The sequence below is a fragment of the Pan paniscus genome, chromosome 18 (assembly GCF_029289425.2).
Source record: "Pan paniscus chromosome 18, NHGRI_mPanPan1-v2.0_pri, whole genome shotgun sequence".
Taxonomy (NCBI): domain Eukaryota; kingdom Metazoa; phylum Chordata; class Mammalia; order Primates; family Hominidae; genus Pan; species Pan paniscus.
The window spans coordinates 84,124,643-84,140,108 of record NC_073267.2 but is presented as its reverse complement, the minus strand read 5'-3'; the positions used below and the strand labels follow the sequence as shown (position 1 = coordinate 84,140,108).

Below are 15,466 nucleotides of genomic sequence, written 5' to 3'. Positions count from 1 at the left end.
CAGCAGAGGGGTCATCCCAGCTCTACGCCATTGGATACTGAGCTTCAGGAGTGGGAGTGCCATCCTCAGGGTCACACAGCGTGTCGGTTCCAGCCTAGGTCTTCCAGTGTCTCATTAATCTTTTATCCACTCAGCTTCTCTTCTGGCCCATGAACCTTGCTCTCCTGGGACTCTTTTCTTTTTTTTGAGGGGTCGGGGGTGGGACAGAGTCTTGCTCTGTTGCCCAGGATGGAGTGCAGTGGTGCCATCTTGCTTCACTGCAACCTCCGCCTCCCAGATTCAAGCAATTCTCCTGCCTCAGCGTACCGAGTAGCTGGGACTACAGGCACCCACCACCCTGCCCAGCTAATTTTTGTATTTTTAGTAGAGACAGGATTTCACCATGTTGGCCAGGCTGGTCTCGAGCTCCTGACCTCAAGTGATCCGCCTGCCTTGGCCTCCCAAAGTTCTGGAATTACAGGCATGAGCCATCACACCCGGCCTGGGACTCTTCTTGCAGTGAGCCAGGGCCATGGGACCCTTCAAAAGTTGCTCCACCCTAATCCCCAAAATATCTTTTTCTCCTGCCTGTCCCAAGTGCCTGGCATCATACTATGTGGGTCAACTGGCCGTGTTTGCCATGGAAGCCCAATTGTAGGAAGTGGGTCTTTTATCACCCGGCATAGCAGAGCTGTGGAAACTGCACTGGGAGAGATCAGGATGTGAATTAAAGCATTGGGAATGGGAAGGCAGAGACCTTGGATTAGCTGGGATGCTCCACGCACTCCCTGAGTGACCTTGGGCAAGCCCCTTAGACACCCTAAGCCCGTTTCCTCATCTACACGACGGGCATCCCATCTGCTACTGCACCAGGTTCTTGTGGCAATAACTTGAACTCACACATGCAAACAGGCTTTGTGAGCTCCATAAACACAGGTGGCTTGGCCAGGTGTGGTGGCTCATGCCTGCAACCCCAGCACTTTGGGAGGCCAAGGTGGGAAGATCCCTTGAGCCCAGGAGTTGGAGACCAGCCTGGGCAAGACGATGAAATCCTGTCTCTACCAAAAAAAATAATAATAATTAGCCAGGCATGGTGGCACACACCTGGTCCCAGCTACTTGGGAGGCTGAGGTGGGAGGATCACTTGGGCCCAAGAGGTCAAGGCTGCAGTGAGCTGAGATTATAACACTCCAACCTGAGTGGCAGAGTGAAACTGTCTAAAAAATAAAAATAAAACTACATCAAAAAACAGGTAGCTATTAAGCATTGCTAGGACCCACACGCAGTGACCCTGAGGGTGCTGGGTTTCTGTTTGAGGGAGAAGAAACTCCTGAGCCCCTAGGTATTGTGGGGGACATGCAGTTCCAGACCGCCTTCATGGCCTGTATGCCTGGCCTCATCCCCATCCCTGGCACCCATGACGATAGCCACATTCCACTGGTGTTTCCCCAGGAAAGCCAACCCTACCTGCATCTCAGCAGAGCTTCCACGGAGTTGGAACCCCGCTCCGAGAGGATGTGGGCTCAGGGGCCAGGGGTCACACAAACTCCAGAAGGAGGACGTAGTTGGTTTGCAAGGCTGTCCTTTGCCCTGGTTGAATAACCTTCGGTCTGCCCCAAGAGGAACGTGGGCATTAGGCTGCAGCCCGCAGGAAGCCGTGTATTTTCTGAGAAACTTGGCCCATGGTGCAGATCTGCTTCAGCTCACTCTGGTGGGATCACGCCAGCCACGGCCGGGCCACGGCACATCATGGCAACGTGCTGCCCACCTGCTACGCCGCCTGTTTTTCTAGAGGCGGACGTGATCCCAGCAGGACTGGAGTCAGCCCAGGGCATCACGTGCTCTGGTCCCTGCCTGCTTTGACTCCTCCTGCCTCACTCCCCCCCTGGCCTGTAGTCACGTGGGTGAGGGTGGTGGGCACCGGGGCTGGGCCCAGCCCCCGACCCTGCCCAGACAGACTTTCCTGAGGCACCCTTTTCCTCGTGCAGGTGCGGCCTCAGCCCACCCCCCTTTGAGCCCACAGACTGCACCCCTCTGGTGTGCGGTTACCTCTTGCCTATGTTTAATTCATGGCTGGGGGGTTGGGACGAGCTTCCCAGGAAAGGAAAGAACTCCCCTGGGGTCTTGCCCAGTTCCTGCTCACCAGAAGGACCATAGCCGAGGTCCTCCTCCCAGGGCCCGGGGCTGGGGAGCAGAAGCCATCAGTGGGCTCGGAGGACACTGTCCCAGCCAGGACACGGCCATCGGTCACTAATCTGCAGCACTGGAATGTCCGCGGGCCAATCAGCGGGGTCTCTGGGAGCTCCCCAAGGGTGCTAATAATCCCACAATGATTAGCAGGGGCTGCGGGTCAGTGCACGCCACTCTGCCTGCTGTCGGGGGCGGGCTGGCCAGGCCGAGGCCGGAGCAGGCAGGCATCCCCCGGAGTTGTCTCTTTTCATGCCAGTGCCAACAGGAGGCTGTTTGGACACACTGATTACTCACTCACCAGCCTCCCTCTTTTGTCCACCAGCCCAGCCTGACTCTTGGAGATTGTGAATAGCTCCATCCAGCCTGAGAAACAAGCCGGGTGGCTGAGCCAGGCTGTGCACGGAGCGCCTGACGGGCCCAACAGACCCATGCTGCATCCAGAGACCTCCCCTGGCCGGGGGCATCTCCTGGCTGTGCTCCTGGCCCTCCTTGGCACCACCTGGGCAGAGGTGTGGCCACCCCAGCTGCAGGAGCAGGCTCCGATGGCCGGAGGTAAGGGACACCTGGTGAGGAGGTAAGTGGAGGCACCATTACGAGCTCTGAGGAGTGGCTGCTAGGAGACTTCTGGAAGCCCGGTCCCAGGCCTGAGCCCCAGGCTGTGCGGGTGGTTTAATGAGGAAGCCCTGGGACAGCCCGGGGGCGGTCAGGGGTGGATGCTGGACTGGGGAGGCAGGAGGAGGAAGGAGGGCCAGGGCTGGGGTCAAGGAGGAACGCCCGAGGAACGCTGTGGCTGGGGCCTGGAGAAACTCAGTGGCCCAGAGGAGCCCCAGACAGGGGCCTGCTGGGAGCCAGGGCTGGCCCCCCTACACCCAGCCCCCACTGCTGTTCCCTCCCACCACCCCAACCCCAGCACTCAGCCCACGCCTGCTGTACCTGGTCTCTCTCTCAGCCTCGCTCCATTGCTATGCCCCACGTTCCCTGCACCCACCACACTCCTCTCCCATCTTGTTTTCCAAGGGCAGGGACACATGCTTATTTTGTCGTGTGTTGGATTCAGGTCCCCCCATCCTCGGGCTGCCTGACCTTCTCTCTCCACCCCAGCCCTGAACAGGAAGGAGAGTTTCTTGCTCCTCTCCCTGCACAACCGCCTGCGCAGCTGGGTCCAGCCCCCTGCGGCTGACATGCGGAGGCTGGTGAGTACCCGACCCAGCTGGGCTCTGCCAGGGGGGTGGCCGGAGGCGCGGACCCCAGAGGGCGGCTCAGGAGGCCACGCCTGTCCAGGTGCCCTTCCACTTGACCAGGGTGGGCAGGCACAGCCAGCCACCTTGTCCCTGAGGGACGGAGGCCCTGGTTGCTGGGGGTCTCTGCAGTTTCTTAACCCCCCACCCTCAGTTCAGGAGGTCGGGCCCCTTGGCTCCCACTCGCCTGAAGGGCAGGACCTTGGGCCTTCCCTGGCATCTTGTTGCCACAGAGACCAGGAGCCACAGGAGGAGCCGGATCCCCTCCTCCAGGGAAGGGGAGCTTCACGAGGAGCCCTGCAGGATGGGCGGCCGGGCCAGGGAGGGAGAAGGTGGTGCTGGGCTGGGGAGGGGCTTCTGTGCGGCAAGGGCCCGGCGCCTCCTCCTGAGCTTATCTGAGCCACTAGGACGGGCCTTGCCCGTGTTCTCTGCTCACTCACTCGTCCACATTTTCCACATTTTCAGCAGGGGCCGGGGGTCGGGGGTATAGAGTTCCCCACCAGCCCGGCTGGGGCTGCGGGGTTGGGACTGTCATCTGGAGGCTCAGAAACGCTGCCCTCCATTGTCTGGGACCCCAGCAGCCCCAGCCCATGTTAGCAGGCCAGGGAGCCAGGGCAGGGTGGTGGGGGCTGGAGGGTTCCCCATGGCTGCTTCCCATGAACTCCTCCAAGGCAGGCGGCCACGGTGGCGACCTTGAGCACTCTAGGGTCAGTTTCCCAGGAGGTGGGGGTGGGGTGGCTAAATGCGGGGGGTCGCTTCTCCCCCATTCCCAGCCCTCAGTGGCTCTGCCTCTCCTCAGGCTCAGACCCTGGGCAACCAGGGGTGCTCCCAGCTGTGACCTCCGTGGTTGGGTACTCCTGCCTGGGACCCCAGGAGGGGTTGTGGTGGTCGTTGGCTGGCAGCTGGCACCCTTTCCAGGGCCCTTTTGTCAAAGTCCTAGAAAACTTCATTTCCGTAAAGGTGCAAATGGAGCTCCATGGCTCAGCCTCCCTCGTGGCCCGGCCCCGAGCACCCTCCGGGCCTCTAGGGCTCCAGGGCACCCCTTCTTTGGACACAGTGGAGACTGAAGGTCTTGTGAGGGTGGAGGGCTGCTGAGGGACCCCGGGGAGCCCCCAGCTCCTGGCCCCAGCCTTCATCAGAGGTAAAACCCCAATGGACATTAGTGCAGGATGAAGTTGGCTTGGGGTGCAGCCCCGAGGGGCCCCCCTCCCTGCATCCACTCAGTGCTTGTGAGTCCTATCCTGCAGGCACCTCCCTGCTCCGTTTACAGATGAGCTCAGGGAGTCTCGGGAGATCAGGGGACTGCACCAAGTCACCCAGGGGTGGTGATTGCCAGGCCCCTTGTTTAAGAAGAGGGAGGGGGCGGGGTCAGCTGTGCGTGGTGGGGAGCATATGAGGCCAGGCTCCTGGGGGCAGGAGACTAGGGCAGAGAGGCATGGCTGTAGGGCTTTTTGCATCACAGGAGGGCAGCATGGCCGGGTGGGAGCAGTGGAGCCTTTCTGACAATGGCCAGGGCCCAAACACGGAACCAGTCTGCAACACGTGGGCACTGCTCACATGACCAGATGGGAGAAAGACAGCAGGAGCGGGTCCCACTGCCTGGGCAGGGCCGAAGGATGCCCACGACAGGATTTGGAGATGGAGGCTCAGTCGTGAGAGGAGCTGGGCTCCTCCTGGAGGGACATCAGACAACACCAGTGCTTCCTCCAGCAGGACTCCTCATCCGGTGCTCTCTTTGCCACCTGACCTGGCACCCGGTGGATGCTCAGAGATGGCAAGGGAGTTGAATCTTTGAGGCCTGGCCCAGCAGTCAAAGGCCTCCCACAGATGTCTGTTTGTGCTGCCCCCAGGACTGGAGTGACAGCCTGGCCCAACTGGCTCAAGCCAGGGCAGCCCTCTGTGGAACCCCAACCCCGAGCCTGGCGTCCGGCCTGTGGCGCACCCTGCAAGTGGGCTGGAACATGCAGCTGCTGCCCGCGGGCTTGGCGTCCTTTGTCGAAGTGGTCAGCCTATGGTTTGCGGAGGGGCAGCGGTACAGCCACGCGGCAGGAGAGTGTGCTCGCAACGCCACCTGCACCCACTACACGCAGGTGAGTGTGCTGCAGGTGAGGCCAGCGTGCCAGCTCCCAGATACAGACTTCCACTGGGCCATCTCAGAAGAGGCTACAGTTTGTCCTAAATGTTGGGATTCCTTTTCCTCCAATTGGTTTAGTTTTACTTTTTTTTTTTTTGATACGGAGTCTTGCTCTGTTGCGCAGGCTAGAGTGCAGTGGCGTGATCTTGGCTCACTGCAACCTCCGCCTCCTGGGCTCAAGTGATTCTTGTACTTCAGCCTCCTGACTAGCTGGGACTACAGGCATGTGCCACCAGGCCTGGCTAATGGCTTTATACTTTTAGTAGAGATGGGGTTTTACCATGTTGGCCAGGTTGGTCTTGAACTCCTGGCCTCAAGTGATCCACCCACCTCAGCCTCCCAAAGTGCTGGGATTACAGGCATGAGCCATTGTGCCTCGCCACATTTTTTCTTTTTTTGGAGACATGGTCTCACTCTGTCACCCCAGGCTGGAGTGCAGTGGTGTGATCTCAGCTCACTGCAACCTCCGTCTCCTAGATTCAAGCGATTCTTGTGCCTCAGCCTCACAAGTAGCTGGGATTACAGGTGTGCGCCTCTACACCCAGCTCATTTTTTTGTATTTTTAGTAGAGACAGGGTTTCACCATGTTGGCCAGGCTGGTCTCGAACTCCTGACCTCAAATGATCTGCCTGCCTCAGCCTCCCAAAGTGCTGGGATTACAGGCGTGAGCCACCATGCCTGGCCTAAGCCACTTTTTTCAATCTGAAATATAAATAATTACAAACATAAACGTATTTATTTATTTATTTGAGACGAAGTCTTGTTCTGTCACCCAGGATGGAGTGCAATGGCTTGATCTCAGTTCACTAGAACCTCTGCCCCCCAGATTCAAGTGACTGTCCTGCCTCAGCCTCCCAAGTAGCTGGGACTACAGGCACGAGCCACCACACCCCACTAATTTTTGTATTTTTAGTAGAGATAGGGTTTCACCATGTTGGCCAGGCTGGGTCTCAAACTCCTGACCTCAAGTGATCCACCTGCGTGGGCCTCCCAAAGTGCTGGGATTACACGTGTGAGACACCGCACCCAGCCTCAAACATAAATTTAAAAACGGCCCCACTCTTACCCACTACCTAGGTTTAGAAGATGCTACTAAACTAAAGCCCTGCTCCTCCCCTTTTCCCGCTGTCCCTCCCTGGAGGGAATCTTCCCAAAGTTCAGGAGCATCACTGCCAAGCAAGTTTCCATTTTTTCTCTTCATTCAACAAATATTTGTTGAGGGTCTTCTACACACACCTGGCGCTCTTCAGATGCACTGAAAAACACAAGCAAAATCCCAGGAAATATTTAATACCTCCACTACCTGTGCAAGTGGGTTGTGCATGTTTAAATATTACACAAGGCTGGGTGTGGTGGCTCACGCCTGTAATCCCAGCACTTTGGGAGGCCAAGGTGGCAGGATTGCCTGAGCCCGGGAGTTCGAGACCAGCCTGAGCCACATGGCAAAAACCTGCCTCTACAAAAAAATACATAAATTACCCAGGTGTGATGGTGTGTACCTGTAGTTCCAGCTACTTGGGAGGCTGAGGTAGGAGAATTGCTCGAGCCTGGGAGGTGAAGATTGCAGTGAGCTGAGATTGCGCCATTGCACTCCAGCCTGGGCAGCAGGAGTAAAACCCTGGCTCAGAAAAAAAAAGAACATGTGCCCCTACAACTAGGTGTTGCCAAAGTGCTTACACCAACTGTGCAGACCACCAAACCAGTTCCCACTTCCCGAAGATCTTCTGGCTCCTTAATTTTTTTTTTTTTTTTTTTTTTTTGAGACGGAGTCTTGCTCTGTCACGCAGGCTACTGTGCAGTGGTGCGATCTCGGCTCACTGCAAGCTCTGCCTCCTGGGTTCACACCATTCTCCTGCCTCAGCCTCCCTATTAGCTGGGACTGCAGGCACATGCCACCACACCTGGCTATTTTTTTGTATTTTGTTTAGTAGAGACAGGGTTTCACCATATTAGCCAGGGTGGTCTTGATCTCCTGACCTCATGATCCGCCTGCCTCGGCCTCCCAGAGTGCTGGGATTACAGGTGTGAGCCACTGTGCCCAGCCTTGGTTCCTTAAGTTTTGTCAGACTCAAAGGTGTGAAAAACCTAACTCTGTTTTGTTGTTGGTGGTTGTTTTTTGTTTGTTTTGTTTTTGTTTTTGTTTTTTTGATTCAGAGTCTTGCTCTGTTGCCCAGGCCAGAGTGCAGTGGTGCGATCACAGCTCACTACAACCTCCACCTCCCCAGTTCAAGAGATTCTCCTGCGTCAGCCTCCTGAGTAGCTGGGATTACAGGCGCCTGCCACCACACCTGGCTAATTTTTGTATTTTTAGTACTCCTGACGTCAGGTAATCCACCTGCCTCGGCCTCCCAAACTGTTGGGATTACAGGCTTGAGTCACCACGCCCAGCCTCTATTATTGTTTCTAATTTTCTTGATGTGAATGTTTAGATCATTAATTTTAAATCTTTTTTTGTTTCTACTATATACATTTAAAGCTATAAATTTCCCTTTAAACGATTTCAGCTGCATCCAATAAGTTTTGATATTTTTTTCTATTTCCAATCATGATGTTGTTTTTGTTTGTTTTGAGACAGGGTCTGGCTCTATCGCCCAGGCTGGAGTGCAGTGGTGCAATCTCAGCTCACTGCAGCCTCAATTTCCTGGGCTCAGGTGATCTTCTCACCTCAGGTCCAGAGTAGCTGGGACTACAGGTGTGTGCCACCATGCCTGGCTAATTTTTTGTATTTGTAATAGAGACGGGGTTTTGCCATGTTGGCCAGGCTGATCTTAAACTTCTGAACTCACATGATCCACCCAACTCAGCCTCCCAAAGTGCTGGGATTACAGATGTGAGCCACCACACCTGGCCATGATGTTGTTTTAGATTTTGAAGTGTATCTTTCAGTTTCTAAACTATGTTATCTTCTCTATTTACTTGTAAATTATTTACTTTAAATTTCATTGCATTGAATTCATAGAATGTGGCCTGTAGGATGTGCTGATTCTTTGCTATTTGTTGCAACTTGCTTAGTGGTCTAATGTGTGGTCCTCCTTTGTGGTTTGCAAAAGTCCCATGCATTCCTAAAAACGATACATATTCTTTAAGTGTTGGATACATGTATATGATCACATGTTCACATCTGCCTGCTACAAGCCAGTCTTGTACATGTCATTTTTAGTCTCTACTGGAGAGTTTGTTTCACTCTTCTTATATATTGCCCATTTGTGCTATTTCCAAACTGTTGCTGATTCTAAGACTTTAAACTGGTTTGCAGACCTGTATCCATTAGCTTTTATTGCATGACATACTGCCCCAAAATTTAGCAGCTTACGATTCTGCAGGTCAGCCACTTGGGTTGGGCTCAGCAGGGAGGTTTTCTGGTCTTGGCTGGGCCCACTCATACACCTGCAATCAACTAGGGGGCTGGCTGGGAGGTGGCTGTGCAAAAAGGCCTCTAATGGTTCATCTGTGTTCCATGAGGCCTTCCAAACTCCATCAGGCTATACTGAGTTTGTTCATGTGGTGACTGAGCATGGTTCTATGAGAATGAGTGGAAATGGCAAGGTCTCTTAAGGCCTAGGTTCAAAATCGGCTCAGTATCACTTCTGTGGCATTCTGGTGGCCAAACCAGTTACAGAGCCAGCCAGATTCAAGGAGCAAGGAAAGAGACACCTCTCTTTGCTGCAAAAAGCTGCAGAGTCACATTTAAAGGAGTGGCCTAGTGTAAGAAATGAATGGTTGTGGTCACCATGCAGTCACAAGGCCCTTGATGTTCCAGTCTTTTTTTGGCTACTCCCCTCCACCCATCAACAATCTCCCCTCATTTCAGGTACCTCCCCTCTCCATCCCCCTCTCAACTAAGAAAGCCTTCCTAGGCCGGGCACGGTGGCTCACACCTATAATCCCAGCACTTTGGGAGGCCGAGGCAAGCAGTTCACCTGAGGTCGGGAGTTCAAGACCAGCCTGACCAACATGGAGAAGCCCTGTCTCTACTAAAAATACAAAAAAATTAACCGGGCATGGTGGCAGTCGCCTGTAATCCTAGCTACTCGGGAGGCTGAGGCAGGAGAATCACATGAACCCAGGAGGTAGAGGTTGTGGTGAGCCAAGATCAGGCCATTGCACTCCAGCCTGGGCAACAAGAGCAAAACTCCATCTCAAAAATAAATAAATAAATAAATAAATAAATAAGCCTTCCTGAACTATTCCCACCCACGCTTCTACCCCTGCTCGGGACAGCTGCTGCTCCTGAGCCCTCGAGGAGGTAAGGGAGCCCTCTGTTCACCTGGATGATAGCGAAAGCTGTGTCCCCCTCCCCAGGGGTGGTTCACAATAGGGTTTCTGATCCCCTGTGTCTCCTGTAGCTCGTGTGGGCCACCTCAAGCCAGCTGGGCTGTGGGCGGCACCTGTGCTCTGCAGGCCAGACAGCGATAGAAGCCTTTGTCTGTGCCTACTCCCCCGGGTAAGCCCTGCTATACCCTCTGCTGGGATGTCTGGGAGACAGGGAGGGGTGCTTTCACCGAGGGTGAGATTCCCACACATCCACCCGAAAGTAGAGTCCCTGATGCCTTGCTCTGCACCCTTGGTGGGAGAGGGGAGGAGAGGAAAGGCAGAGGGTGCTAAAGATTCTGGCCACGCAGAAGGTGCTGCTCTGCGGATGTCCCTTCCTGGATACTGGTCCTGGTATCAGGGAGTTTGTCCAGGATTGGTTTGGAGGCCATCTCTTCTCTCCCAGGGAATCTCCCTATCTCACCCAGCTCCCTGACTCCCTGGCCTGGCCGCAGGAGCTGAAGGGGCCAGGGGGGCAGGCAGCAGGGCCCTGCCACTGCCTTGCCCAAGGCCAGGCCCTCCCACACCCTGTGGTGCCTGCTCGTCCTCACAGAGGCAACTGGGAGGTTAACGGGAAGACAATCGTCCCCTATAAGAAGGGTGCCTGGTGTTCGCTCTGCACAGCCAGTGTCTCAGGCTGCTTCAAAGCCTGGGACCATGCAGGGGGGCTCTGTGGTGAGTGCATGAGGGCTCAGTCTGGTGACCCTGGGGTGGGGGTGGTAGCATCCTACTGGGCTGTCCCAGAAGCCCTGGCCCTTAGCACCCAGGGAGGCTCCTGCCCGGCCTGCTGGGAGGAGACCCTTTTCTCAGAGTCCCCTCCTCCTCTGACCAGAGGTCCCCAGGAATCCTTGTCGCATGAGCTGCCAGAACCATGGACGTCTCAACATCAGCACCTGCCACTGCCACTGTCCCCCTGGCTACACGGGCAGATACTGCCAAGGTGAGGGCACTGGAGCCTGGGTGTGCCCAGCCCTGCTCTCGTGGCAGGTCCTAGGGCTGCTACACTTCCTGAGAGTCTCAAGGGTGTCAGAGGTGCTGACTGTGTACTCCCTGAGTCTGCCCACTGCATACATTCTTTCAACAAGCATTCACTGAGCACTAGCTGTTTGCCAGACCCTGAGCTGTGCAGGAGATTCAAAGTGAAATCAGGTTCAGCCCCTTAGGCTCTGGGAGGAGGACAGAATTAGGACCCAGAAGTGGATTCTTGCCCTACTGCCCCTCTACCCTAACCCACTCTGTGACCATGGGCAGGTCACCTCCCAAACTCCAATATGCCTCACTCTGCAATGGGGACCAAACCAAAGACACCAGGCGTGCCAGCAATCGGAAGCCTTGGTGGGTTCTGTCTCTGGGAGGGGTATTCTTGCTGTGGTTGGCATTCCCTGGATGTTCGAGGCCTTTGGGGGGCAGCGTGGGGTCCAGAAGGCTGGGGGCTGAGCCTCTGCCCCACTGCCCTGCCCTGGCAGTGAGGTGCAGCCTGCAGTGTGTGCACGGCCGGTTCCGGGAGGAGGAGTGCTCGTGCGTCTGTGACATCGGCTACGGGGGAGCCCAGTGTGCCAGTGAGTCCTGCCCCAGGGCCCCCAAAGAGCCAGCTCCTCTCAAGACCCCCCTTCAATGGGGCATCAGCTCCCAGGAGCCCGCCGTGTGCCTCTCTTTCCAACTCATTCAGTGACAACACGTTGAGATATTGAAACTGGCCACAGCATGGATATTTACACCAAAGAAATTGGCAAATGCTATAAACCATGGATTTTTTTTTCTTTTGAGAGAGAGCAAGCTCAATATTCCAACTTACCAGCTCACTCCTGACCCTCACCACCCACTCTTTTGGAGCAGGTGGCCAGAGGAAGGGGCACCCTGAGCTTAGCTCCCCGGCAGGGCAGGAAAGGGCAGGGATTCTGAAGTCCACACACAAACTCAGGCTCCCCTACCCCAGCCAAGGTGCATTTTCCCTTCCACACCTGTGACCTGAGGATCGACGGAGACTGCTTCATGGTGTCTTCAGAGGCAGACACCTATTACAGAGCCAGGATGAAATGTCAGGTGACAGTCACCCCTAGCTTCCTAGGAACCCCCTAGGGCCTCAAGTGAGGGTCTTAATGCAGGGACCCTGGAGTGAGAGGTGGTTCCTTCAATGTCTCTGACCTCACCCTATTCATCAGCATAAAGCAGGGGTCGTGGACTCCAAGGCTCATAGAAGCCAGGAGGTCACTTATTGACCTGAGGGGCCAAGGTCAAGACCAACCTCTATCTAAGGGAGTTCCAGCCACTGGTTGCCTTGCAGGAATGCAAGGTCAGGGTGGCCAGAGCTCGGGGTTGTTCAAGAAAACCAGCAACCCAGACTTCCACTGGCAACTCTCAAAACCACAATTAATTACTGGGGTTGGCAATCAACTCGGATATATTTAAGACACTGTGCAGGTGAAACAGAACCTCCTCAGGGGCCAGACCTTGCCTGGGCTTGTGGGCTGCTGGTCGCGCCCCTGTGCACAGGGAGAAGAGAAGCAGACGGGAGCAGAAGGGACCCGTGCTCTTGGAAGGGAGGCTGTGCGGGCTGGGGGTGATGATAGCCCAGCCAGCACACACACATGGCATCTTAGGCCATGGGCAGGGGTGGCAGGAAGGGGCAGCCTGGGCTCTGGGAGCCTTGCCTGTGTGACCCAGGGTGGGGTTACAGAGGAAAGGCGGGGTGCTGGCCCAGATCAAGAGCCAGAAAGTGCAGGACATCCTTGCCTTCTATCTGGGCCACCTGGAGACCACCAACGAGGTGATTGACAGTGACTTCGAGACCAGGAACTTCTGGATCGGTGAGTGCCCAGCTGATTGGGGGTATGGTGAGTAAGGGGTTGTGATGCCCCACCCTGCTGCAGGAACCCTGGGCCATGGCGGCTGCCAGCAGATGGCAAGGGTGTGTTGAGGGCCTGGAGCCCAGAGCGGGGCCAGCTGCTCACCCCCTTTCCCGGGGAGGGCCCAGGTAGGGAGCACATGGGGGCTGCCAGCGCTGGGAAGAGGGGCCAGAAAGGCAGCTGGCAGCAGACTCCAGGGTCTGAGTGGGCCAACCTTGACTACCCCGGCCCAGGGCTCACCTACAAGACCGCCAAGGACTCCTTCCGCTGGGCCACAGGGGAGCACCAGGCCTTCACCAGTTTTGCCTTTGGGCAGCCTGACAACCACGGGTAAGTGTGGGGTGCCTCCCTCCCCTGGGCCTCCTTCTCACTTGGGCCTGCCTGGTGGAGCCCCCCATCCCGCTGCCTGGCTGGGCCCTTTGAGGGTCTGATCCTTCCCTGGTGCCTGCCCAGGTGCCAGAGAGTTGTGGGCACAGCTGGTGTGGGCCGGTGGTGGGGTGAGGCAGATGCAAGCCGGAAGGCACATCACGTGGGGGAGAGAGGGACCCAGGAAGCCTCCATCCATCTGTCCATCCCCAGTGTCCCCTGGCTGTGACTCCATCCCTCCAATTCTCATCCACTCACCCCTCCCTCTGCATGCCCTCTGCCTGCATCAGTTACACCGATGCCAGCATTCCTTACCTGTCACCCACCTGCACTCATTCACAATACAACCCTGCACCTGCAGACCCACCAGCCATCCTGTAGCAAGAACCCTCTGGTCACGTGGCCCCACCCTGCTCTTCAAAGCCCAGCAATGCCCAGGGCCAGGGTGGAGGTGGTCCAGCTGCGAGGCCACCAAGGGCTCCAGCGATTTCAGCCAGCCCTCCTTGCCAACAGCCGGCCTGTGCCCCTGACCTGTTGCCTGGAGGAAGTCTGGGCCTTGTTGGGTTCCCAGGTGTACTTCTCAAGTGGGCTGTCTATTCCAGTCCCCACCATCCCCACAGGCTGGTGTGGCTGAGTGCTGCCATGGGGTAGGCAGAGCTGTTACCCCAGGAAGGGGCTTCCCTGAGAAGTGGAGCAGGGCTGGGGGCTTGGGGACGGGCCTGGCTCCCAGCAGCCCCATCGGCAGGTGGGGGCACTGGAGCCCCTGAGATGCAGGGTCCTGATGGGTGGAGGGCTTAGGCCTCTCCCGGATCCCTGACTTCACTCTTGCCTCCTGAGCGCCACACCCTGGCCTGCAGGTTTGGCAACTGCGTGGAGCTGCAGGCTTCAGCTGCCTTCAACTGGAACGACCAGCGCTGCAAAACCCGAAACCGTTACATCTGCCAGTTTGGTGAGGGACTTCCTGAGGCTCCCCTTCTCTGATCTCTGACCTTGGGGGTGCTGCTGACCCGGTCCAGCCTGCAAGGGTATCTAGGTGGCAGGTTCAGGGTGGGTCTGGGCACACGGGGCCATAGAGGATGCCCTGTTGATGGCCTTGTACCTGTGGGCTCCTGAGCCCAGAGGGGCAACGACGGGCCCAGCTTCATACAGCAAGGCCATGCAGGAAGGACTAGAGCTACAGCTCTGCAGGGGATTTCTCCAAGGACCCTCTCCTGTCATGAAAGCTGCTGCCTGGGAACCTGTTGGGTTCCTTGGTGTTCCCGGGAGCCCCATGAACTGTGGTGGAGGCAGAGGTGAAAACTAGCATGGCACCAGCTCCCAGCAGCCTCTGCTAGGAAGGCCTGGAGCGCCACAGGGACCACGGCCATGGGCACTTCCAGACCGAGTGCAGCAGGGCTGCCATCTTGGGACTGCCTGGGCTGCCACCGAGCCCTGCTCTCTTCTGCTTCCTTTCAGCCCAGGAGCACATCTCCCGGTGGGGCCCAGGGTCCTGAGGCCTGACCACATGGCTCCCTCGCCTGCCCTGGGAGCACCGGCTCTGCTTACCTGTCTGCCCACCTGTCTGGAACAAGGTTCCACCTGTCTGGAACAAGGTTAAGACCACATGCCTCATGTCCAAAGAGGTCTCAGACCTTGCACAATGCCAGAAGTTGGGCAGAGAGAGGCAGGGAGGCCAGCGAGGGCCAGGGAGTGAGTGTTAGAAGAAGCTGGGGCCCTTCGCCTGCTTTTGATTGGGAAGATGGGCTTCAATTAGATGCCGAAGGAGAGGACCCCGCCAGTGGTCCAAAAAGGCTGCTCTCTTCCACCTGGCCCAGACCCTGTGGGGCAGCGGAGCTTCCCTGTGGCATGAACCCCACAGGGTATTAAATTATGAATCAGCTGAACCTGTGCATGCTCATTTCAAAGGGAAATTCAGATGATCCAGGATGACCCTGGAGAGACCAGAGGGGGCCTGAGGCTTCACTGCAGCGGCCTCCACCCACCTATTCCCTTTCCTGGTCACCTTCATGGTCCAGGACACTCTCTGGAAGTTCTGGGTCTCCCCAGTAAGAGGAAGACCAGACTCTGCCTCAGTGAGGGGCAGTTCTCATGGCTGGGGCCCAGGCAGGCAGGGTATTAATAGAAGTTGCTCTGAATGTCTGGGAGACGACGCGTGTGTGTTGCCCCCACCGGCGGAGTGTCATCGCACCAGGGCCAATGGTAGTCACAGCCTGTGCAGTCCCGCTCCCTCACCCAGCTCCTCAGACATCACCCACAAGGGGTTATCACTATCCCAGTTTACAGCGGAAGAAATGAAGGCAGAGAGATGGAGTAACTTGCATAAGATCATACAGCTGGGAGTCAAACCCAGTGAGTCTGGCTGTCATTTATTTATTTTTTTTCTTTTCTTTTCTTTTTTTCTT

General features: G+C 56.5%; 1 protein-coding gene across 5 annotated transcripts; it reads left to right on the top strand.

Annotated features, from left to right (window-relative positions):
* The first annotated feature begins 628 nt into the window (after positions 1-628).
* On the top strand, positions 629-14,947 carry CLEC18B (C-type lectin domain family 18 member B). Of its 5 annotated transcripts, none has more exons than XM_063597769.1 (13): positions 629-1,967; positions 2,492-2,721; positions 3,271-3,362; positions 5,258-5,497; positions 9,888-9,985; positions 10,406-10,527; positions 10,685-10,792; positions 11,319-11,411; positions 11,789-11,895; positions 12,608-12,659; positions 12,932-13,028; positions 13,902-14,013; positions 14,520-14,947. In XM_063597769.1, exons 2-13 carry the CDS (start codon positions 2,598-2,600, stop codon positions 14,562-14,564), a joined length of 1,290 nt encoding a protein of 429 aa, XP_063453839.1. In that variant the 5' UTR covers positions 629-1,967; positions 2,492-2,597; the 3' UTR covers positions 14,565-14,947. The 5 variants fall into 5 exon arrangements, with proteins under 5 accessions (XP_063453839.1, XP_063453837.1, XP_063453840.1 ...); XM_063597767.1 differs by having other exon boundaries at positions 635-1,967; positions 12,530-12,659; XM_063597768.1 differs by having other exon boundaries at positions 642-1,967; positions 12,530-12,659; positions 13,922-14,013.
* Positions 14,948-15,466: the final 519 nt, after the last annotated feature.